Source organism: Schistocerca americana, chromosome 2 (assembly GCF_021461395.2).
Source record: "Schistocerca americana isolate TAMUIC-IGC-003095 chromosome 2, iqSchAmer2.1, whole genome shotgun sequence".
Lineage (NCBI taxonomy): Eukaryota > Metazoa > Arthropoda > Insecta > Orthoptera > Acrididae > Schistocerca > Schistocerca americana.
Window position 1 is genome coordinate 713278140 of NC_060120.1, and position 27088 is coordinate 713305227.

General features: G+C 38.9%; 1 protein-coding gene across 1 annotated transcript in view; it reads right to left on the reverse strand.

The window, feature by feature from the left end:
• Positions 1-27088, reverse strand: part of LOC124593751 (A-kinase anchor protein 9-like) — a 505072-nt gene that overhangs the window by 174932 nt on the left and 303052 nt on the right. Inside the window, exons 23-26 of the mRNA XM_047132086.1 lie at positions 20138-20350; positions 19898-19989; positions 14371-15221; positions 7749-7879 (exon numbers count right to left, since the gene is read on the reverse strand). Of these exons, the coding sequence (XP_046988042.1) occupies positions 7749-7879; positions 14371-15221; positions 19898-19989; positions 20138-20350 (1287 nt within the window). The remainder of the gene's footprint in view (positions 1-7748; positions 7880-14370; positions 15222-19897; positions 19990-20137; positions 20351-27088) is intronic.

Here is a 27088-nt window from a genome sequence, read left to right on the forward strand (position 1 = left end):
ACATAAGCAAAAAGCAAAGCATGCAGATTTTAAGCAGTAGATACATGGGGTGGACAAAAATATGGAAACATCAAAAATACAATAATACAGTATAATGCCTAATATGGTAAGGAAAACTGTTGGTATTCAAAACAGCTTCCAGGTCCTGTATAATTTTCAAAGGAATCGTCTACCATTCTTTCTCCAAAACTGTAATTATGATGGAGGGGAATAATGATCACACATCCTTCCCTTCAAAGTAGACAACAAAGGCTCAATAATATCAAAATCTGGTGACTGTGATTCCATGGGAGATGCAACAATTAATCCTCATGCTCACACAAGCATGGTGCCCATGGAATATCATGCTATGGCTACCCACATCATCACCAAAACCCTGCCATGTTTCACTCTTGGCAGAAAGCAGTCTGCATTAAAGGCTTGGAATGGTATACCATATCTAAACTCTGCCAGAACTTGGAAACAGTGTGAAAAAAAGGCTCATCTGACCAAATGACTTTCTCACATTGTTCCATAGCCCATCCCTTATGGCTTTTGCACCAAGTTTTCTTGTTACAGCCATTTGCATCACTGATGAGTGGTTTTGAAATTCCAACTCAAACTGTAATTCCCTGCTTACGGAGCTCACTTCATGTTGTTTCGGTTGAGACAGGGTTCATGAATGTAACATTCAGTTCTGCAGTGACTTTTGCAGCTGCTGTCTTACTTTTTGTCACAGTCCTTTTAAATGAAGGTCTATCAGAATCGACACACACTTTCACCCACATTGTGACTTAGCTAATGATGTTTTTCCACTTTTCCTGAAAGCGGTATAAATCTTTGCAGAAGGTGACTCTCAAAACACCAAACACTTTGGCTGCCTTAATTACAGAAGCACCCACCATAAGAGCACAAACAATTTTCCCACATTTGAGTTTACTTAATTCTTACATAATGCACTCACAGCTACACAGAAAACTGCTCTGACCATGACTGACACTTGCAACTTACTGAGGACATTGCACAGGTGCTGTTTATGGTCAAATACTCCAGCGCCACTTGCAGGGCTGGCTACCATCATGTTCAAGCATGCATTTCTCACACTGTTTCCATATTTTTGTCCAACTTTTGTACATACAGCACATTATTAATACAAAATAAGGCCAACAAGTATACAAAACAGAAAAGTTAATTGAATTAAAATCCCTTATGAACACAGGGCACTGCAGAAGACACAAGACAGTGACATTCCAAAAATTCAGCATACTTCTTACAGTACAAACCATGCAGGAATTCCCAGTCATTCTGTTTTGTCAACAGGAAACAACTAAAGCTTTTACGGATTAGTGAAGTGCTGTGATTCATATTTTCCTTCTCTTTTAATTGAGCATAGAAGAAAATTAGTTCATTGGTAGTTCTAATTCTTCTTGAGTTGCCTTATACAGTTCTATAGTGTTGTAGCATGTACTGATCAGTATCATGTCTGCAAAACAAACTACTGAATTAACACGTAACAGAGAAGGTAAATCATTAATGCCAACGATGAAAAGATGTGGACAACACACTGTGCCCTGGAGCACACCAGTCCGAATTCCCTTCAATGAAAACCGTATATTTTTAACCAACACAAATTGTCCTCTTTTGCTTAAATAGGACTTGATTACAGCTAAATACTAGTTGTTTAGGCAATAAAATTCCAGTTTGCAAGCAGGGTATTAAAGGTAATACAGTCAAAGGCTTCACTGAAATCACAAAGTACAAAAAATACCAGATTCTTATTTTCAAATACAGTTAACAGATGATTAATAGCTTCAGTAACAACAGCAGAAATATTTTCATCACAATGCAATCCAAAATGTCAGTAGGAGAAAAGATCATGTTCTTTTGAAATAGTTATTTAGACATTTGTACGTAAGATACTCAAAAGCTCAGGAGTAAATTGGAACAACAGAAATTGGTCGGTAAATTTAAGGCCGATACTTATTCCCATTTTGAAGATTGGTGTAATTTCAGTGGTTTTGAGTTTGTCTGGGAAACAGTTATTAAAAAGGAAAGTTAGTGGCTGACAGATTACATGTATCTTTCTTCTTTTCTTTTGTTAAATTACAAAATTTGACAATCATTAACAGTTCACACTTGAGTTAGAGAAATTTGAAACAGATTTTATACCATCATTAGGAGTGATAACATTACATTGGAAAGCATCCTCCCTAAGTGGATCAGAATCAAGCAGATCTAACGCACGTGCACAATTTTGCTCGATTTTGTTTTGCAGCTTACTTACTGATGTTACGCATTAATCATTTCCTCTTTTCGGGTCCAAAAGTACAGAATGTGTATGGATTACAAAGTTTTATTGTTTGATAAAATCCCGTGCTTTCACATTTGTTGGGAGCTCAGTCTATGTACCATTGACAGGTAAGCTTTTCAGCTATGATCAGCTTTTCTTTGAAGGTTTCCTTACATTTTAAATAATCTCTTAAAGCAGTGTCCTTCAGCATGTGCCCTTGTTTACAAGAAGTTTTATACATTCTGCAAATCTCCTCTGCAATCTGAGCCAGATCAACCTTATACCATTTTAAACTTCTATTATTTTTTTTATGCTGACGATTAGTTTTGATTGATACTGGATGTGAGTACTGCCAATTAGTGTGGTTTTTTAAGAAAATCATGAGAAACTATTCAACAGTACCCTTACTAATTTATATGTTCTATACACAGTCAGAAGTTCCAGCATACATTTGTTAATCCATCAATAAATAATTTAGGTGTAAAGGAGATCACATACCAAGCAGAGGAAGTGCTAAGTCATCAACAGGTACACACAAAACAGAAAGAAAACTAGCTAACTTTTGTAAATCCTTTCTCGAGCTCGAGGGTGCGTGCACACGCTCTAGCTCAAGAAAGGATATCCAAAAATTAACTAGTTTTCTTTCTCTTTTGTGTGGGTCTACTGATGACTTGGTACTTCTGCTACTTGATGAGTAGTCCCCTTTAAGCGCATATGCACAACTGCCCAACTGCACCAGCACACGTGTGTGCATATATGCTAGAGTGTGCAAACGCACGCACACACAAACGTGCATGCGCGCGTGCAAACGCAACCCCCCCCCCCCCCCCCACACACACACACACACACACACACACACACACAACTGTGTGTCCATTGAGCACATGCAGACACACACTTCTCTTTTGTGTGTGCCTGTCGATGACTCAACACATCCGCTATTTGGTGACTGGTCTCCTTTACCCTGAATTATTTACATTCTACCTGAACTTTCTTACTATAAATAAACAAACTAATCTATTCTTCTTTCTATTCACTTATCCATGTAACACTAGGCTTACCATTGATGGATGTGTCTGACTATGACCATTGTTCACAATAAAATGTGAAAGTCCTGATTTGTCATCTCCAAGAGCTCCACCAGCAAGTATGGCATCAAATATAACTCTTGAAAAAATCAACTACAATATTATCAAATAAACCCTTATACCATGTGGGGCTGAAGTTTGTAGATTCAAAGATCTTAAGATATTAAAAAATGTTCTTGTATACCGTTCACCAGTGTTTGCCATTTATATGTTGAAATCACCTTGATATCAATTTTAAATTTTAATATTTTCCTAATAAACAGTTCAAATGTTTTGAAAAATGTATATACAGCTTCACCTGGAGACCTATATAAGCTAAAAATTTTGATATTCTCAATATTCAGTCCTTGTTGTTGTTGTGGTCTTCAGTTCAGAGACTGGTTTGATGCAGCTCTCAATGCTACTCTATCCTGTGCAAGCTGCTTCATCTCCCAGTACCTACTGCAACATACATCCTTCTGAATCTGCTTAGTGTATTCATCTCTTGGTCTCCCTCTAAGATTTTTACCCTCCATGCTGCCCTCCAATACTAAATTAGTGATCCCTTGATGTCTCAGAACATGTCATACCAACCGATCCCTTCTTTTAGTCAAACTGTGCCACAAATTTCTCTTCTCCCCAATTCTATTCAATACCTCCTCATTATTTATGTGATCTACCCATCTAATCTTCAGCATTCTTCTGTAGCACCACATTTCGAAAGCTTCTATTCTCTTCTTGTCCAAACTATTTATCATCCACTACACTCCATACAAATACTTTCAGAAACGACTTCCTGACACTTAAATCTATACTCGAAGTTAACAAATTTCTCTTCTTCAGAAACGCTTTCCTTGCCACTGCCAGTCTATAATTTATATCCTCTCTACTTCTACCATCATCAGTTATTTTGCTCCCCAAATAGCAAAACTCATCTTACTACTTTAAGTGTCTCATTTCCTAATCTAATTCCTTCAGCATAACCTGACTTAATTCTACTACATTCCATTATCCTCACTTTGCTTTTGCTGATGTTCATCTTATATCCTACTTTCAAGACACTGTCAATTCTGTTCAACTGCTCTTCCAAGTCCTTTGCTGTCTCTGATAGAATTACAATGTAATCGGCAAACCTCAAAGTTTTTATTTCTTCTCCATGGATTTTAATTCCTACTCGGAATTTTTCTTTTTTCTGCTTGCTCAATCGGGGATAGGCGACAACCATGTCTCACTCCATTCCCAACCACTGCTTCCCTTTCATGTCCCTCGACTCTTATAACTTCCATCTGGTTTCTGTACAAATTGTAAATAGCCTTTCGCTCCCAGTATTTTACCCCTGTCACCTTTAGAATTCGAAACAGAGTATTTCAGTCAACATTGTCAAAAGCTTTCTGTAAGTCTATAAATGTTAGAAACATAGGTTTGTCTTTCCTTAATCTTTCTTCTAAGATTAGCCGTAGGGTCAGTATTGCCTCACGTGTTCCAACATTTCTACAGTATCCAAACTGATCTTCCTCGAGGGCAGCTTCTACCAGTTTTTCGATTCATCTGTAAATAATTTGCGTTAGTATTTTGCATCCGTGACTAATTAAACTGATAGTTCGGTAATTTTCACATCTGTCAACACCTCCTGCCTTTGGGATTGGAATTATTATATTCTTCTTGAAGTCTGAGGGTATTTTGCCTGTCCCATACATCTTGCTCACCAGATGGTACAGTTTTGTCAGGACTGGCTCTCCCAAGGCCATCAGTAGTTCTAATGGAATGTTGTCTACTCTCAGGGCCTTAGGTCGACTTAGGTCTTTCAGTGCTCTGTCAAACTCTTCATGTAGTATCATGTCTCCCATTTCATCTTCATCTACATCCTCTTCCACTTCTATAATATTGTCCTCAAGTACATTGCCCTTGTATAGACCCTCTATATACTCATTCCACCTTTCTGCTTTCTCTTCTGTGCTTAGAACTGGGTTTCCATCTGAGCTCTTGATATTCATACAAGTGGTTCTCTTTTCTCCAAAGGTCTCTTCAATATTCCTGTAGGCAGTATCCATCTTACCCCTAGTGAGATATGCCACTACATCCTTACATTTGTCCTCCAGCCATCCCTGCTTAGCCATTTTGCACTTCCTGTCGATCTCATTTTTGAGATGTTTGTATTCCTTTTTGTCTGCTTCATTTATTGCATTTTTATATTTTATCCTTTCATCAATTGAATTCAATATTTCTTCTGTTACCCAAGGATTTCTCCTAGCCCTCGTCTTTTTACCAACTTCATCCTCTGCTGCCTTCACTGTTTCATCCCTCAAAGCTACCAATTCTTCTTCTACTGTATTTCTTTCCCCATTCCTGTCATTCGATCCCTGATGCTCTCCCTGAAACTCTCTAAAACCTCTAGTTCTGTAAGTTTATGCAAGTCCCATCTCCTTAAATTCCCACCATTTTGCAGTTTCTTCAGTTTTAATCTGGAGTTCATAACCAATAGATTGTGATCAGAGTCCACATCTGCCCCTGAAAATCTCTTACAATTTAAAACCTGGTTCCTAAATCTCTGTCTTACCATTATACAACTTATCTGAAACCTTCCAGTATCTCCAGGCATCTTCCATTTATACAACCTTCCTTCATGATTCTTGAACCAAATGTTAGCTATGATTAAGTTATGCTCTGTGTGAAATTCTATCAGGCGGCTTCCTCTTTCATTTCTTAACCCTATTCCATATTCACCTACTCTGTTTCCTTCTCTTCCTTTTCTTACTATCGAATGCCCAGTCACCCATGACTATTAAATTTTCACCTCCCTTCACACTCTGAATAATTTCTTTTATCTCACCATACATTTCATCAATCTCTTCATCATCTGCGGAGTTAGTTGGCACATAAACTTGTATTACTGTGGTAGGCATGGGCTTTGTGTCTACCTTGACCACAATAATGCGTTCACTAAGCTGTTTATACTAACTTACCTGCACTTCTATTCTTTTTATTCATTATTAAACCTACTCTGCATTATGCATATTTGGTATTGTATTTAAAGCCCTGTATTCACCTGACCAGAAGTCTCGTTTCTCCTGCCACCGAACTTCACTAATTCCCACTCTATCTAACTTTAACCTATCCATTTCCCTTTTTAAATTTTCTAACCTACCTGCCCAATTAAGGGACCTGACATTCCACGCTCCGATCTGTAGAACGCCAGTTTTCTTTCTCCTGATAACGACGTCCTCCTGAGTAGTTCCCACCCGGAGATCCGAATGGGGGACTATTTTACCTCCAGAATATTTTACCCAAGATGATGCCATCATCATTTAATCATACAGTAAAGCTGCATGCCCTGAGGAAAAATTATGGCTGTAGATTCCCCTTGCTTTCAGCCATTCACAGTACCAGCACAGCAAGGCCGTTTTGGTTAGTGTTAAAAGGCCAAATCAGTCGATCATCCAGACTGTTGCCTGTGCAACTACTGAAAAGGCTGCTGCCCCTCTTCAGGAACCACATCTGTCTGGCTTCTCAACAGATACCCCTCCATTGTGGTCGCACCTGTAGTACGGCTATCTGTATTGCTGAGGCATGCAAGCCTCCCAACCAACGGCGAAGTCCATGGTTCATGGTTCATGAAACTTAATTCTTCATTTAGTTTGGCACAGGAAAAGCTAAAATTTATCTACTGAAGAGAATAAAACATGGTAAGTGTTACTTGTACACTCAGTTGTTGTGAATTGGCAAACATTCAAAAAGCTATGACTCCTCTGACAATGTTATTTCAGTTTTATGTATATTGTGTACACTATCTGGGCCATACCAAGTTGTCAACAGTGAGAGTTCTAACATACGAAGGGCTAAATCTATTGAAACAAATGCAAGTCAGAATGACAACAGAACACATAATGTGACAAGAGAGCAAACTGAGGAAGAGAATGCCCCCAAAACACGTAAATGTTTAAGTGGGGCAGAATACCCACAGGTCAGCCTTCTAAGCTAGGAAAAATGTAACTAAAGTGAGTCGGCAGCCATCTTAACTCCTTGGCTCGTAAACCACATGCTCTCTCCAGTACACATGGTGTTGGTGCACCCTGCTGGCAGCCATCATGACCAGTTTGCTGGCTGCCAGCATCACTGGCTCGAGTCCTCTGTTGCCACGGTATTATCTGCAGGTGTGGATACCAAACTATGAAACTAAGTTTCAAAACAAATGCTACACCAAAATTGTACTTTCTTCCATCTTTTGACAGTGTACTTTCTACATAAAACATGGAAAATTAATGGTTTCCTTGACCCCCATCAAGAAACAACTGCTCTCAATGACTGAAATATATCACACTAAATAGATTTCAACTACAGAGAAGTTTTGACAACTGGGTGTACAAGTAACACTATGTTGTGAAATTGTTATTTAATAAAAAGTGCAGACTTACCTGTAATTGCAAATCCTCTCTTTCCTTACGTGCTTCTTCTGTTAGCCTGTCACCTTCCCTACAGAGCTCTTCAATTAAGTGCAAGTAAGGAGAGTTCCTCTGGTCTGTCGAGTCACTTATTACTGAACGAGCTGAAGAAATTAGAAAAGAAATGTATTTCTGTGAGAGTTATAAAGAGCAATCAAGATAATGTTATTAAAAGTGGCACAAAAATAGGCAGTAATTTTATGAACAATGTTAGTACGCTGTCAGTAAGAATGATGCTACTTATTCATTTAAATGTTATGCCCTTCTGAAACAAGTTAATACCAATATATTTTCCTACATTTCAAAGACTGGGGGCAAGCTTATGTTCACAAATAAAACATATTCAACAAAACAGCTAACAAGTCTTCCAGTTTTCTGACTAGCATCAACTTGTAATGGATTCACTAGTCAATCAAAAACTACCATACTTGTTCAGGAATGATGTTAGCCTAATAAACGAAATCTGTAAGAGTGAGAACAAAGACAGAGAATAGGCTTCTAAATGAGTTTAAAAACTGAAATCAGATTCGAATAATTAAAAAGATGTAGCATGACAAAAGACTGTAACATTATTTACTTTTTAAGTTGCACAAATCATTCCAAAAGTTTCTAAGTAAATTGATTATTTCAAGTGGAAAAACCATTTTATGGAGGAAACATTTACAAAAGTAGTTCAGTTTAAGCACATGCATGGAACGTGTTATTTCTATAATGCAGTCCAGACCCTGAAAAAAAGCTTCCATTATAAATTCCAAGGCTACATAATGAGCCCTGATTAGTTTATTCTTCTATCAGTCACTTTGTCAATGAACTTTTATGTGTATATTATCATAATGTTAGCTTATAAGAGATCACATTCAAGTTACATAACTGTGGCTATGCCCAGCAATAATATGTACATAACAGGCTAGTCACATTTCAGTTATTATGCCGCTACCAATCACTTTACAGACGACTATTTTACGCCAAATTATATCATTTATTATAAATGTGCCCACAATTAAAGAGAGTCTAAACTGAACTTGAGCAAGTATGAGTCTGAACTGATCTTGAACACATATTCTGAATAAGCAATGATTAAAATTATTCTTAAAAATTAATATAAAAAAAAGAAGAAGAAGAAGATCTGAAATTAATTTTTCAGTACATTTGTATTACATCTCCAATGTGTGCCACATTAATCATTATGCCTGACTCACCAACTGTTACTGCTGCCTACTGGTAAAGAAGCAATTGTAATTTTTGTTCTTTCAAAGCAAAGTTTGCTTCCATACATTAGAGATACAAATGTCATTTGGTTTTGTAAACTACATTTACTATGAAAGCATGGTCTTGCAGCGATACGAATTAATAAAATCTTCTTGGGCTTCCAGCCATGTCAGGTGGTTAAAATCCCACAAGCTTTTGACTGAACTCTCCTCGGCCATTGTCAAGTGGTAAATGATTGCCATGTCACTGTAGCTTGACATTACATAGCTGCACTGGCTGTGACATCACTGGCACCCTCTTGCATGCCAACTGTGGTAATGTTTCCATCCTGTGCTCATCATGCATGCTCTAACCTCACAATGGCTGGGTCTTAGACTGTGCTGATCTGCAAACTGCCATCCTTGTATTTGTATTTCTACCACTTTTCTGACACTATCCCAAAAGCCATTATTTCAACCAATTGGACAGTGTGGTGATGTGAAGTCATTAAGCTCCATCCCTAGTGGACCTTTTTATGCAGAAACTTGAAGTCATCACTACAGACATGGCTCCATAAGCCAAGTTGCTTTTATCGTTACACTGACGACACTTTTACTACCTGGCCCTAAAGATGTGGAAAACTGGGAGAACTCTTTGAACACCTGGACAGTATTCATGACCACATTAGGTTTATAATGGAAGTAGGGATAAATGGTGCAGTGTCCTTCCTTGGTGCCCTCATTTGCTGCAAAACCAATGGATACCTCACATGCTCTTAGTCCCCACACCCAGCACAACACGGCGTTGTGAACACCCTCGTCCAACATGCTTAAGTCATCTCAAATGCTGAAAATCTTTCACTAGGGCAAAATCACCTCCAAAATGTTTTCCGGGAAAATGGCTACAATCACTGCCAGGTACCACAGGCTATTTCTGATGAGACACACAGGAAAAATACTACCAAAGAAGAGAACAAGAAACTTTCATTTTCGCCTTCCTGTGGCACCGTGTCAGGAAAGATTAGCCAGCTACTGAAGAGAGACAACATTTTATCAGTGTTCAGGCCCCCAGCAAAACTATGACAGCTCATGAGGCCTGTGAAGGATGACCTAGCATTAGGAATGCCTGGGGTGTGTTAGTGCGGCTGCTACTATATTGACCGAACAGTGCGCACTGTGGTGCAACACCAGATGGAACACAAGAGGTGCTTACGCCCCCAAGCTTTCCTGAAAAATCTGCCATGGCAGAACACGGTTTAGAAAATTGACACCACATTCTATCTGATGAAAACCTGTTATTACGAGTACGAAGGGATTTTGGGATAGTATCATAAAAGAAGCAATAGAAATAAAAATATCTGAAAACACCATCAACAAGGATGGCAGTTTGCAGCTCAGCACAGCCCGGCATCAGGCCATTGCGAGGTTGAAGCAGGTGTGATCAATGCAGGATGAAAACATTACCACAGTTGGCAAGGAAGAGGGCACCAGTGACGTCATAGCCAGCAGTAGGGCCATGTAATGGTGAGGTCATGGCAACACGGCAGTCATTTACCACTTGACAATGGCCAAGGAGAGCTGAGTCAAAAGCTCATTGATTTTTAACCACCTGACATGGCTGGAAGCCCAAGATTTTAGTCATTTACTATGACTTTTCAAGTGTAATGGTCTTTTCATGAGAAGAGGCATGCTGACCATAAACAAATTTGGTGCATATCTACTTACACAATGGCCTATCCCTTTTTCAAGCACCAGTAAAATGTGCAGAACTTAAGTCCCAACAAAAGTTTAAGCTCAACGCTGTACTTAACAAGTACACATGTTAACTGTCTACAGAAATAAGAGAAAAAAGAACACACAAAAACAAAATATACCTTTCTTTAGAACAGTTTACATATTTTTCTTGCACTAACCGAAGGCCTGGTCCTAGAAAACATTACTCCCACGTCCACATCCACAACATACAAACAATAACAAAAGTAGCAAAACCACGTGTTTCAGTGCTAAAATCCTAAGATCAAAATGGAAATAATGAATAAGTTGTAAATACTGAACATTATATGCATGCCATTTCCTTTTTTGCAGTTATGATGAGTTTCCTATTAAGACATATTACTTTCCTGTCCATACAGCCAGTATGTGTCACTGCTCACAAGTATATTAACAATGAGAACCTTGCATACAGTAATGCAGTTCATCTATTTCTGTGAAAGACGTTAACTGGTTTCCAGCAATACATTAGTCATATAACATGACAGATATTCTGAAACAAACTTCAAGAAATACTTTAATTCTTTACTGACATAACGCCTCAAACTGCAGAAATAACATCACATGTTCAACTGACAACAACTCCTAAACACAATAAACAATGGTAAGACCACACAATAATAATAATAATCAGCCACTTGACATTTACTGCTGGTTACAGGTCTCTAAACTTTTCCATGCACATCATCATCATCATCATCATCATCATCATCCCAATCCCCAGCTCCCTTGCAACTTTCCATCTTATTCAATGGGTTGACAGACAAGACTTCTCCACCAATTATAGTCCTTAAATTTCCCTCCCTCTTCAGTGCTGCCCCAGGTATGCCCTTTCTGCTTGTCAGGCTTAATCATCTCCTTGTACCTGAGTTTTGATCTTCCTCTTGGTCTTTAATATCTGAATGTGAAATTATACATTAGCTGGGGTAGCCTGTTATCATCCACGTATCATATATTTCCTTGCATATCAGTCTTCAGTGATATGTGTCATTTGTTCCAGCAAAGGTTTCAACTATGTCTTTCTTTAGGTTCTAATCTTTCTGTTTATTATAATTTTTTTCCGGCAAATTGGATTTTTAAATGTTTCATAAGTCAGTAAATGCTTTATCTAATAAACTTCTGATCTGCTCTGAAATGGTCTCCTGGACATGAACTTACGTCAAATTTGTATTGAGAGAGATTAAAAATACAAAATACCCTGTACAAAACTAAATACCAGGAGTAATTAGTACCAGCACAAATAAACAAAATAAGTCATCTCTCACTGCCTCTCTATTGTTCACACAACAGTTACAAGCATACTAAGGTCTTTGCTGAAAGAAGATTGCTCTCTTTTAGAGCACAGCAGCACCTCTGTAGGACTGAATCACTGAGTCTTTCAAAGTAATAAGGAATCTTCTTTAACATTCTGCCATAACACCTTTTAATACAAGCTGTAATACAGATCGAATAAACTGGATGAACTACAAATGCTGCAAGAAAATATCACAATCACCTATTACACCAAGCAATAGCAAAACACAACTTTTTGGGTAAGAGAGTGGGCTGGGGGACAGTGGGCAGGGGCCTTTTGAGATCAGAGTTATGACATGGAATACAGGTATAGGAAAACTTGTTAAAAAACATAAGTCACCAAAACACAGATTTCTTGGACTTATAATAGCACATAACTGTTAAGACTTCTAACAACTGCTTCAACTCTTGGGCCATTTTGTATCCGTTGCTTCAGCTCCATTTTCTCTGAATTGAGGAGGAGGGAAGATCACGATTTGTAAATCATATGTCCTCCATAATCAAAACCCTCCTGGCCTTAATCTCTACTGGAATTGACCAGCCCCCATCAACTACCTTGAACCTTATCTCATCATTTGCAATCTGTGTTTCCCTTTCCCATTACCATTTGTTACAAGATTCTATTTAGTCAAGATGTTGCACTGAGGTAATGTAGTGCCCCCCCCCCCCCCCCTCCATCTCTCTCTCTCTCTCTCTCTCTCTCTCTCTCTCTCTCTCTCTCTCTCTCTGTGTGTGTGTGTGTGTGTGTGTGTGTGTGTGTGTGTGTGTGTCCACTTAGCTACATGTTCCAACTTGTTTGTGTGTCTATCTGCCACTCAGTGTCATTGTTTTTATTTTCAGGATAGCACTAGCAAAGCATGTGTTAATTCTACACCATTTCATCGTAAGTGCATTGTATATAAGTGTGTGTCGTTTTTTCCATGTTAGAAATAAGAATGAAAGCGCGGCACTCATCTACTGCTTTGTATGAACGTATCTCAGGTTCAGCACTTTGTCTTAGCAGTGAAGTGAACTCATGTGAGTCATTGCTGTTTAAGTCTTTTTGTAACTAATGCTACATGTGGAGTTTAAATGCTGTATTTCTTAATTGTATCTGTCTTGTGCAGGCAACAGTAATAAGTATGTGCATAGCACAGTTTCTGTTTTATACCTTATTATTATTATTATTATTATTATTATTATTATTAATGTTAGCATTAGTAGTAGTAGAAGAGTGCAACAACTATAACAAGACAGTTGGTCCCGAGTTTAAACAAATAAGACCTTAGACCACCTATGGGGACAGGAGCACAATGGGAGAACAAGCCCATCCTGCCTCTCATAGGACTAGCAGCCTACATCTATGCTCTGATATTCTGTGAAAGCAATGGTTGCTGGGATTGCTTATCCCTTCTGGTGTCGTGAGGGTCGTACTTGAATCCTGTCATGTACCACGATTAGTCTCTTCACTCATTCCAAAATAAGAAAAGAAGCCAATGAAACATAAAGCAAGCTGGAGTACACAAATCATTTGGTAACTGGTACAGTGCAATTGTTTACTGATGTTGGCAATGATGTAAACTTATTAGTTCAGGCCTGACCTCTGCCGGTATCATACGCAACCATAATTCTAACATCCCACCTAAAATTTCCAAGTTTAAGTGTGGTTGTGGTGGTGGTGGTCATAGTAGTAGTAGTAGTAGTAGCAGCAGCAGCAGCAGCAGCAATTGCTGCTGTTGTTATTATTGAAGAGTGGGAAATCTGGTACCACCACTTAGTTTATTTTTCTTCAGTAGCATGAAGGAAGTAGCTGAGCTCAATATCTTCAGCCAGCAAATGGATCATTATCAACAGTGCCACATACCCTCACTCCATAAAGCAATGCAGCGAGATTTCGGATATCACCTAGGACTTTGGCACAGTATCCAACAATATGGAACTATACCCCATCACCTCCTCTCGCTTCAACAACAAAATAACAGTGAAAAAACTGTTTTCAGTATAGGATTTGAACTGGCTGCATTCAATCCACTGCAAAAGCATGAGTTAGTGATCTTAGACATGTCGTCAGGGAGTTATGGATGTCAGTTACAAATCTGTATGAATATTCATTATTTACATTCCATCAAGAACTTTCCAATAACCCATCAATCCTATGGATGTGATTAGAAAACGTGGAGTCCAAAATAAACATGGGTAGTTACAAACGTGGAGAACTTTAAAAAGAATAACACTTTCAAGAATGTTTGTGCTTACTCACTCTGACCTTTCATCACAACTAATACTTCATTTGTTAAATGATGAAGGGAGTACTACTTATCTGAACTTCAATACTTTATTGATTAATGGATTTTTTTTCCACTTACCTTTATCTTGAAGTTTTGCCATGTTTTCCAACTGTCTTGTAAGACCTGAATGGACATTTTCTCCAAATCCTTCTGATACAATTTCTTTTGTCTGTCTTTCCCTTTCGAGTTCTCCAATTCTAATTTTACACAAATCTAAGTCCTTCATTAAATTTTTATTTTTTACAATCAATTCGTTTATTTGCACAAGTAGGCCTTCTTTTTCTTGGGCTTCATTTGAAAGCTCATCACATAAGACAACTACTTTGTCTTCCAGTGACTTTGCTTTACTGTTTGCAGTATTCAAGTGCTCTGGCAACGTAGTTGATAAACCAAACAAAGCTGATGCTTCTTTTCTTAAACGTCTCAAGCAGTTAGAAAGCTCAGTATGGATGTCAACCGACCAATCCTTATTTTCTTCAATGAACTGCATAAAGCTACTCTCATCATTAATATTAATGATACTTGAGATGTTAGGCGCAAAATGAACTTTCCGCATTACTTGTTGTTCACTGGAAACATTGTGTGCCACAGGCAACGATGGATTTTCATCATCATCATGTAAATCCACTCTATTATCAGCAGACACATTGATATCATTCGACCCATATGAAGACTCTGAAGTTCTTGTGTGACTCAAAGAATTCATTGATACATTAGTATTTTGGAAATCAACAATGGTTTTCAACTGACTTGTCTCTCCAAATGGTAGCTGCTCCTGTGGGCTGGCAGTCTTTAATTCATTTACTTTAGTCCATGATGTCAGTTTTTCAGCTAACACTATATTCAGTTCCTCTTCACATACACCAAAGTACTGCACAAGTTCCTCAACTAGGAATCGCAACTTCTCTGCCATATTTCTCAAGCTGTCTCTGAAAGAAGAACAAAAATGTTAATTTGAGCAGAGTAAAGTTACAAATGTATCATAGGGAAACAGGTTTTTTATTATTTACTTCTACATCTAGTGCTCCAAAAGACAATCTGGCAGGTATTCTACTAAATCTTTATTTCTTAAAACATGCTCCTATTGAAATAAGTGCTATGCGACCACCCCATAAATTATACGATCATCAGGTGCGATACAAAAACCCTATCTCGTCACTAAGCAATAGCAGCAGAACTGTGGCCAAAGGTTACTGAGAAGTGCTGCTGAATTCTAGTGCCAAGTTCAGTTCACATAAAGGATATATCACTGGGAGAAAATCCACAGTTACATACCAATAAATCACCCAAAGGTATATGATTAACAGCTAGCATGTCTATAATTCGTAGCTAACGGCAGAAATATAAGAAATTTAATGTATGATAAGCTAACAACTGCTAGGCATACAAATCTGACAGCTTTAATGCAGTATACAACAGTTTTTGTACATCAAACCCTAAGCAACCAAGGTTTCTCACAGGTAAATCTGACATTTTCTGTCATATGTGCCACGGAGAAGTGCAGTTTACAGATATGGCTGCTGTACAAATTTATTTACACTCGTTTTTGAGAATAGTTGCTAACATAGTCATTTCTTTATGTGCTACTAACTAACCATCACTGCGAATTTACTACATCAGTGATACTCTGTATAGTATGCCACAATATTTCTGTTATATGAAATAGACTCAACATGCAGTTACATATCTGGCAGTGTTTACAAATTTACAATAACAAATCAAAGAACTTTTGTGATTTTACTAGACATGTTAAAGGAATAGTTTCCTTTTACTTCATTAAAAACTCTAACACTCGCATAGTCAAATAGCCAAGGTCACACAAAGACAACTGAAGAAATATCACAACATGACTTATTCCTCAAAAGTAGAGGAAAGACCTGAATGATTGGTTTGCGATGGATTACAATAGCCAAACACAGTTTCAGTTATCAGTTTAAGAGTGCTGGGCAATTACCAATGGATAACTTATTGAGCAACTCATTGTCACTGTAAGAAAGGTACGTGTGTGTGTGTGTGGGGGGGGGGGGGGGGGGGAGGGGGGGGGGGGGGTTATGGTTCCACCAACAAGCATACTAAGTAATACAGAGCATCTTAACAATGGTAGTATAAAACCAAACTGTTCTAAACTGTAAGTAAATCAGTACTTGTTTTGGTGTTGTGATGATTTACTCTCATCTAAGACCTTATGCTCATCCAATTAAGGCAAACTGCTGGAGCCCTCCTAGTTGACAACAGACATAAATCTAGCAAGGATAGATAGACATACTTTATCTAGTATCAGGACAGCATACAGAGTTAATGGGAAAATAGCTACACTCATGGTAAATTACAGAGAAAGGAGTGCATTAACAATGATTGTTACGTGCTATTATAATAGTACTGAACAGAAATTGCTAAAGAGCCCAATTATTGTTGAAGAGAACTGAATTAATCAAAACAACCAACACTGTTGTTTGTTGATTTTGTTAAAAGTGAGCGACTGTGAAGACTTTTGATTGCATCCTTCCAACTGTCAACAATAATGGAGGTTCTATGCTGATCATCGTCAAAAGAGCTGCACCTAGAAGGATGCAACCAGTTTCAAACTGGGTGGGTATGTTGCACACCATCAGATATGCTAATCATTAGCTTCGCATGATAAGCCGCACACTACATACAGTAGCATCCCTAACAGCCATGACAGCAAGTATGACAACAGGTAGCAACCCTAGAGCATCACCTGCATCTGTACTATGACCAGACATGTCTGGCAGTGGGTTGCCCAGCTAGACAGATTCGAGAGGGTCCCCACTGAGGAGCTCCGACAGGCTGAGTTGTCGTATCATTGTACTGTGTGCAACACTGGTCGTACAGATGCCATCAATGCCCACTGTTGGTGGCAAAGGATACAGGAATGCTCAAATGCATGATATGCAGGATCTAGATACTTGACATGCACCACATGGAGAAAGAACCAATGGATTGTCCACCATACATGAATATATCCACCATCAATAGAGCTGGTTTTCAGCGGGCTGTCCTGCCATCTATGCAACATCTCTTAAGTGTTAGTACCACCGACAGGTGGTTGTATGATCCAGGGCTTGCCACATGCTCAGCATTAAGACACCTACCACTCACACCCCCATAACATTCCACCTGAAACACCTGCTGTTGGCAAGGACAGATGTGGAGCCCTGCAGACGGGATGTGGGTCACTTTAGTGCCATGTCCCACTTCTGCCTGGAGGCAACGATCAACAGTTCTGTCTCTAGAGTTGCAGTGGAGATCGCCATGAAGAGCAGCTTGAGGTCTTCTGTCACATGTCATGCCAGCCTGGTGTGATGGTGTGGGGATAATTACCGTACGGCGCCCATTCACTGTTAGTGCTCCTAATGGAATCTGTAACAGCCAAACGATATGTGGAAGAGGGCTCGCAACTGGTAACTTTATGTGATCGCTCCCCAATCTAAAATTTGTGGTGTGCCACGGAGCACGTCCACCCAAAAATGTGCGCGAACTGTGCATTCAGGTGCAAGCAGAATGGGATGGATTACATCCCAGACCCATACAACTCCATGCCGTGACATCTGGATGCTTATATTCCCAACCATGGTGGCTTAACACCACACTAAGAGTTACATTTTGTGACCGTGTAGCACAACAATGTTGGTCTTTCAAAGTTGAAATTGTAATCAACTTGTATGTGTGGTACCATTTATCTTCCGGCCAACAATGACTTTGTTCAACATGTAAACGTCACTACAGATATTCAGATTTAGGTTATGACATGTTCGATATGCCTGCCCACGTTGGTGATGATGTGGTGCAGAAGAATAGCAAAATTCTGCATGACCCACTGAAGTGTCAGAACATCAATGCTGTTGATCACCTCCTGAAAGACTGTTTTCAGCTCAGCAATGGTTTTGGGGTTATCACTGGACACCTTGTCTTTAACATCGTCCCACAAAAATGAGTCGCATGTGTTCAGATATGGGGAATATGGTGGCCAACCGAGGCCCATGCCAGTGGCCTCTGGGTACCCCAGAGACAGAATGCGGTCCACAAAGTACTCCTCCAGGATATCAAACACTCTCCTGTTTTGATGGGGCCGAGCTCTCTCTTGTATAACCAAATATTGTTGAAATCAGGGACACTTTGAGTAATGGAGATGAAATCATGTTCCTAAACCTTCACGTACCATTTGGTAGTCACAATGCCATCAAGGAATATTGCAACAATTAACCCGTGAGTGGACATTACACACCACACAGTCACCCATTGGGGGTGAAGAAACTTCTCAATCATGAAATCTGGATTCTCAGTCCCCCCCAAATGTGCCAATTTTGCTTATTGACGAACCCATCCAAATGAAAGTGGGTTTCATTGCTAAACAAAACCGTGCATGCACATACTAATTCCCATTATGCCCCACAGACAATTGTGCAGTTTAAACGTCCTAACGCAAGCTGTTCAGAAGTTATGACATTTTATTTCATATAGTTCAATAATTGTCATCCTGTATGATGATCAGTGTGTAAAAGTTAGAGCTGTCATAAACAAGTTCAGTGGGTCTTAACAATGAATGTTGATAAAATCATTTCATTTTAGCATGTTCATTCAGTGGAATAGGCATTGTTCTTGATCTCAATAATTTTTATTTAAGCATTATTAAACCATTTTGGAACATATTGGGGGAAAAATATCCTCCAACAGCTTCCAAAAATTGGTGGGCCAATATACGAAATGCATTGTTCTTAGGAAAATGTATGCCGACTGGAAATGAAATATGTGAGTTTGTATTATTTTCCCCAGGCCTCTATGACAGGCATGAGGAAAGGGATGTCACCTGGCACTACTTTCCCTTACATTTCCCTTTGTTACCTCTATCATCAGTTGTTATCTTTATTTCCATGCTTTGAGAAAGAGATCATGACCTCCAAAGTATGAGATCCACCATAAACTTACAAATATTCCAGTTGGCTATCACAACTCAAACTCTTCAGAGACCATCACCTAAACTAAATAAATACATTTTCTACGTAGCTCTTATTTAATTCATTACCCTTAGTATTTTTTCTTTCAGAAGATGATATAGAGAGAATTTCTGACTGATAAACACCCAGAGAAGTCAGAAACTGTTGGGCAAACTATACATATACGAAACAGTGAGAGGGAGGTATGACATCATAGATACTACTAATCACTTCAGACAGTAGCCACTACTGGCAGAATCATAGTGTGGTTTCCCGAGAAACAATGGGGAGAAACGCAAAAAATAGATGTTACTTGGAAGGGAGGATGAAGAATAGGGTTTAAAATCTCGACAGTAAGATGGTCAGGCAGTCTACCAGCTCAAATTGGGAGGTGATTAAAAAAATGCCATGTCCTTTTCAAAGAAACCAACTAAGAGTTTCAAGGGAGCTGGGAAACTGCAGAAAACATAAATCTGGAATTGAACGACTGTCATCTCAAATGTAAGCCCATGTGCTCCCCACTGTGCCTCCATGCTCAGTCCATCACATGGAGTGGCAGCAAGAGGGACAGTTGCAAGAGAGTACATTCGCAAACTATCTTCTATATAAATTTTAATATACTATATACTTTCAGTAAAATGACATTTTACCTTTCATTTACTACTGCTTGATAATCAGCACAGACTTCATGACTGAAAGCATCAGCACAATCTTTCTTCAAAATGTTACTTGTTTCTTGGACCTGAAATAAAATGTACCTTAATTACATGAAAAAACTTTCCAGTAAACTACGGTGAGTCCATATAATAATGCACTTGAAAAATAAAAAAAGTTACTATTAATAATTAGCCCAGTTTTTTTTAAAATAAAAACTGGAATTTAATAATTACCTTCTTGGTGGCAGTAAGTTCATGAGTATTTTTTAAATTGTTGGCTTTCAACTCATCGATTACTTTTTCATACTCAGATTTTATCTCTGCAATTTCATTTGCATGCTTTTCTTTAATTTCCAGTACCTCTTTTTCATAGCACATATTCAATTTCCCTTGTAGCAGTACCAGTTCTTTTGGCTTTGGGGTATCATCATCTGATGTGAGAAGCACCTAATGTAAAGGAAAACTGATTGATAGTACAAAGCATTACACTGCAACAAAAATACATTCATTTATTGTTTGACTACAATATTTGTGAAAAATGTAACAACAGGGATACTTGTAACTGAAATGATCTTTACACCACACATTAGATACATGATAGCCCAAAAATGAAAAACAATCAGTTAAATGTATATGAGCTTTGATCATTCAATATGGTGCAAAGCCTTACACACTACAATCAACACCTTTCAACATATGTGACGAAGAAACAAAGACAGTTTAGGTATGCAACTGCAGACTCTCTTTGCATGTCATCCGTATGAGAGTTGAAAAGGATCAACTATGGTTGCTAGGGAGCCATGATGATCATGTGTGTTGGCCAATACTTGATGAGAAACATTTCAAGTGAACTTGCAGGTCAGGGAGGCAGTGGTACTTATTTTCCTTTGAAGAATGCTTACCAATTCCTCAGCATATATAGCTGAGAATTGTATTACTGCAATATGACATGTGGAAACCCCCAAACAGCAGCACTTAAAAGCTGAAAGATCCTTTGTATGGCACTTGCAGGTTGGTATGTCCTCGGTACACAAGAGACAAAACTGCTTCATGTATTCAGTGGTGTCCCAAACTGTTACACTTTCATTTGTCCTTCACGCAATTTTACAATGGTGGCTCCTGGGCTGCAGTCACCATGGAACTGTTAAATGCTTTGCAACCATTACTGTAGGACTGGCTGATGAAGAACCCATCCAAAAACTCCACAATTGTGATAAGGGTGAACGTAATCTGAAGTGTGTGTATTTTCTCTAAAACTGAATCTGATATAATTAAATGCATCCACCTGTTCAGCCAGCAATACATGCCATCAATCAACAGAGACCTCGTGGATAACATTGGAAGTTCACTGAGGCTTTTGAGGATGATGCTGTGGTATATTGAGAGGTTGTAACAATGGAAAATTGTACTGAAATGCAGGAGGATCTGCAGTGAATTGACACATGGTGCAGGGAATGGCAATCGAATCTCAATGTAGACAAGTGTAATGTGCTGTGAATACATAGAACGAAAGATCCCTTATCATTTGGCTACAATATAGCAGGTCAGCAACTGGAAGTAGTTAATTCCATAAATTATCTGGGAGTAGGCATTAGGAGCAATTTAAAATGGAATGATCATATAAGTTGATCGTCGGTAAAGCAGATGCCAGACTGAGATTCATTGGAAGAATCCTAAGGAAATGCAATCTGAAAACAAAGGAAGTAGGTTACAGTACACTTGTTTGCCCACTGCTTGAATACTGCTCACCAGTATGGGACCCGTACCAGATAGGGTTGATAGAAGAGAGAGAGAAGATCCAACAGAGAGCAGCGCACTTCGTTACAGAATCATTTAGTAATCGCGAAAGCGTTACGGAGATGACAGATAAACTCCAGTGGAAGACTGTGCAGGAGAGATGCTCAGTAGCTCGGTACGGGCTTTTTTTGAAGTTTTGAGAACATACCTTCACCGAGGAGCCAAGCAGTATATTGCTCCCTCCTACGTATATCTCGTGAAGAGACCATGAGGCTAAAATCAGAGAGATTAGAGCCCACACAGAGGCATATCGACAATCCTTCTTTCCATGAACAATACGAGACTGGAATAGAAAGGAGAACCGATAGAGGTACTCAAGGTACCCTCCGCCACAAACCATCAGGTGGCTTGCGGAGTACGGGTGTAGATGTACATAGGCCTACACCTATTGGAGTGCTTCAGCATTGAGTCAATAGTGTGGGCAAATGATCTTTGGAGCACGAAAGCGATTACCACATGCTGTATTTATCAACATAGGGTGCAGTAACGACTGATCACTTTTTCTTTCTTTTTTTCCGACACATCTCACTGCATATCTATGGCATTTCTGGTCACACGCAAACTACTGTTGTACCTACATGTATACCACCTCCTTGCACTCTGGGTCACTCATTGCTGGTACATTTTGATACACATCTTGTCAGTTCTGAATAATTTCGGCCATGCTTCATAGATGTACAATATTAACTTTCGCAAACGTTAGGGAACCAGTTGCCATTTGACTTTGTTTTTAAATCAGACCTAGTTACGGAAATGAATGGGCTAATAACGTTCAAGTTCCGTTTTGTGAGATGCTAAATCTGTGTTACATCTTGTATGCAAATTTAAGTTTCATACATGAAAAACACAATCGGAGATTTGCGTGGCAATCTGCAATTCGTACTTCAGCGTTTAAATAAACAACTATCTCTTGGAACGCCATAGATGCTTGTATATTTACGTAATTGTTTCACCTGCATTTGGCACACCGCATTAAAAATTGTAATTTGTTTGGAACAAAGTTGATGTTAATTTCATGAAAGGGGCTTGTTGGTCTGTGACGAAGCAACTAATTCAGATGAACAAACGTCGAGTGTTCAAATTTGTGATGTGACGTTGAATTTTTGAGTTTTGTATACTGGCATCCCTGGTTCGGTATATTTTGGAATTCTCGTTACACTATGTTCTATTAAAATGACGATGTACGAACAGGACCTAGTCAAACATTATCAGTGTTCTAACACCTTCTGCCTGGCTACAATAGTCGAGTCTTATTACAAGAACTGGTATGTTGTATGGTGTGTGTAGAAAGGGTAATGGCAATGCTTCGAGAAATATTTTTCCTCTTAGTTAATATATTTTGGTTCGTCTTGTCGCACCCTTCTGCTTCCAATTGTAGTTCTTTACGAATTCGTACGAAGAGCGATTTCGTCATAACGTTGGTCAAAATGGTGGTTATTGCAAGGCTGCAAAGAGAGCAATCTTTTTAGGGCACTGCGACGAAAAATTTCGCCCACCTATGAAGTACTGGTAAATTTTTTTCCGTTTATAATGTTATACATGTTGTTATTACATCGGGATTCCTAAGGTTGGTTTTTAGACACGTACGATAATAGTATTAAACAAATTCTTGAGCATGGGAACTGCGCGCCGTAGATCAAGAGTTGACAATGATTCAGAAGACTAATGAAACCTGCGTTTCACTTAGTCATCTTTAAAAAATTCCAAGGTCCACGGGAAATTCAGTTTGTCACTAGCAAATATACAAATAGGCAAAGGTCAAAATAAAAATCGATATTAATACATTTCCCAAGGTCGCGTTATTGAAGACATATTCGAATAAACATGACTTGTACGTTTCCGAAAATATATTATTATAATGTCACAAGAACTATAACTGGTACTTAAAGGACAAAATTTGGTTAAGGATTCCCGAGTCTACTCACCATGGACTTCCAGCGGCAAAGCTAAGTGGTAATAAGCGGCCAACTAAACCTTGTTTACTATCGCGTGAGTCATTTTTGTGGTCTCGTCACATGGAATGGACAGCACAAGCGCTACACAAACTTCTGTGGTATAGAGGAAAATACCGAAATCGTAACCAAGTTAAAAATAACATTAACATTACATGAGCAAGACAGCAACTGAATGAAAGAGATTTTTCAGCACTCTCATACACGTTTGACATTATGAGGAAGAAGCCATTAATAGCGATCTGGTAGGCCTAATACCGTGGGAAAAAGTTTGAAAACCTACATATTAGACAGCTGATTAAAGGTGCATTTTCTTCCGAACAATGACATAGTCGCGTGCAATTAACCCTCAGAATTCATAGTTTTAGGAAAGATTCCATGGAACTACTCGACGGTGCGACAAAAATTAATAAACTAACATTGTAAAAAGGCGTGTCCGTATTCTACCAAAAACATTCCAAAGCTGAACTTATGAATTGTTTTCGTTTCCAGAAAATTGTGCTTGATCTCTTCAGCAAGTTGTCTCTAATTATCTGCAAGAAACTAATTTGTGCTTGGTGGTAATTTACGCATTTGTAATTTGGAAAGCGAAGCACTTTTTCACTGGGCTGCATAAACAACTAAAACGTGGACAAATCTAATGGGCTGGTGTTTGATCCAAGTCGGCCATAGAGTTATTTCAGGCTCATCTTCTCTACAATATCATATACACATATATAAAAAATCAAATGGCAAATAAATTATAGGTCCCCTATAAATGCCTGAGTTCTCAGTTTAGAGGTCAATTATAGCTTACCACATTCAATGGATTCTGCAGCCACATACGCTGATGAGCCAACAAATTATGACTATCTGCTTAACAGTGCATTATGGAAAGCAATACGGCAGTACTTCTACACAGCATGGATTTGACAAGTTCTCAGTAGGTTTCTGGAGATGTGTTGCATCAGATGTCTATGCACAGGTCACACAGGTCCTGCAAATTTTGGGTTGGTAGTTTATGAGCACAGAGCTGGTGCCTGATAAGTGTCCCAGATGTTCTCCATCAGGTTCAGATCAAGTGAATCTGGTGGCCAAGATATCAATGTAAGTTCACTAACACGCTCCTCAAACCACTGTAGCATTATTCTGGCCTTGTGTCAGTTATCTTGTTCGAAGATGCAGTCACTGTTGGTGACATCTAGCATGAAGGGATGCATGTGGCCCACAACACTGGGATGCATGTGGCCCACAACACTGTTCACATGGTCTACAACTATCATGGCACCTTTGATTACCACCACAGGTCCTCAGCTGCCCAGTTGAACATAGCCCATAGCAAGATACTGCCCCTACTGGTCTGACTCTGTGGTGCAGTCCATGTTTTCAGTAGCTGTAGCCTGGCAGGTGGCACATGTGTACACAACTGTTGACTTTGTGTAACAAGAAACATGATTTGTTCAACCAGGCAACATATTTCAAATGATGCACAGTCCAATCTTGACAAGCCCATGCCAACTACAGCCATAACTGATCATGATGTTGGGCCAATGTGGAAACATGTAGGTATCATTTGCTGTGAAATCTGATTCAACAATGAGCACTGAACAATGTGTTCCAAAACACTCTTGCCTGCACCAGCACTATTTTCTGTCATCAGATCTGCCGCAGATCACCATCTGTTCTGCTATACAGAGCCGGCAAGCCTCCAATCACCACATTTTGTGAGGCGAGAACATCCAGCACCTTGTTGCTTACTCATGGTTTCATCATCCTTCAACCACTTTACACAGACTCTCACAACTATAGTATGCAAAAAGCTGACTGGTTTCACCATTTTCACAATGCTTGTTCCCAAGCGTTGGGCCATGACAATCTGGCTTCAGTTCAATTCATGGATGAAGCATGGGAAGAGCCAGTCAAACAAATCTGGAACATTCATATCACTTATTTTCTTTAGAGCAAGTTATCGGTCTTCACAACAGCTGATTATTTGGTGAAATCTAACTAAATATAACTTCAATTTTTACCTGATAGAATTTCCTCATAATTACTGGAACATCTATAAAAAGCCTGAGACTGCAACTAAAATTAACCATTCAGTTATTAGTGTATCAAATGAAATGCTACTGTTCTATTACACGCTCCAGGAGCACATCAGACATTACTTTAGTGTCCATAGATGACTTTCCACCCAGCAACCTGTCTGGTAGGAAATTTCCAATCCAAATGCAAATCTGTTTTATACATCCTGCAGAAACATATTTTCTTTGTAAGCTGTCATGTGGTACTGCAGGAAAAGCTTTTTGAAAGTTTAGAAGAGCCAAATCAATCTAGTTTCCTCTGTCCACATCTCTGTGGTTAACGACAGAGACTGGAAGCGGAGTTTTGAATGATTGACGAAATTGAAATCCATTCTGTCTTTGACTGAGCTCATACTGTTTGAACTCTGTAGTCTACCAATAACTAAATTTGAGTCACACAGTAAGATCTGTAGGAGAGTTCTCCTTCTTCTTGTTGTAGATGGACATAATCTGTGGTTTCTCCACATTATTACAATAATATATCTCTTATCTCAAATTATGGTCAGGAGCAGAGCTAATGCATTTGTAAATTTCATACTGAGTTACACTGTTTTTAGATGATGATGTTGTCTAGATGCTTTGTCATTCAATACTGTCACCAGTACAGCTACCAAATGACAGCAACATTCCTTGGTTCTTCTTTGTGAAGGAACATTTGAGGACAGGACTTAACATTTCAGTTTTGGTTTGTTACTTTCTACTTTGGCTAGTGTCTTGTATACAAATATAAGAGGCACTCAAATGAAAATGAGCCAGATGAAGAGAGAAGTACATGAACTGTTCCTTGTACTAAAAGTGATTGATACTAAAAGTGATTGACTGTTAGTACATTCATCCCACTGAGAGAAAAGAAGGTCAATGCCTTCATGGAAGAAGGTTTGCAACTGCCTATGGACCCATGACTGTACCCAGGTGTGCACCTTTTTGTCCAAAGCAAATTGATGGGCCACAAATGTCTTTCTTCAGGGCTCCAAAAATATGGAAACTGCAAGAGATTGGGATTGTATGGAGGACATGTAAGGGGTTTCCAGTGATAATTCTGTGCAGTGGAGCCTAAACAAACTTCACATATATCCTGTCATGTATCAGGGCAAAACTTGCCTGATTCTTGATTCTCCCGCTTCCCACTGAATCGACATGATGAATCACATAAGCAAAGTTCAGAATTATTTAAAGTACGTTTACAACTGGCCAACTTTTACTCCCTGGAGGCAGGACTGAATTGATGATGTTATTTGGTGGCAGTCAATTCCGCATATAGGAAGGCTACAGGACATCAAATATAACATTTTTTACATCTTGCTGAAAACCATGCCTTGAGGGCCCCCACAGGACTGTCTCAATCTGACTGACATGCAGCTGACAGGCAAAAC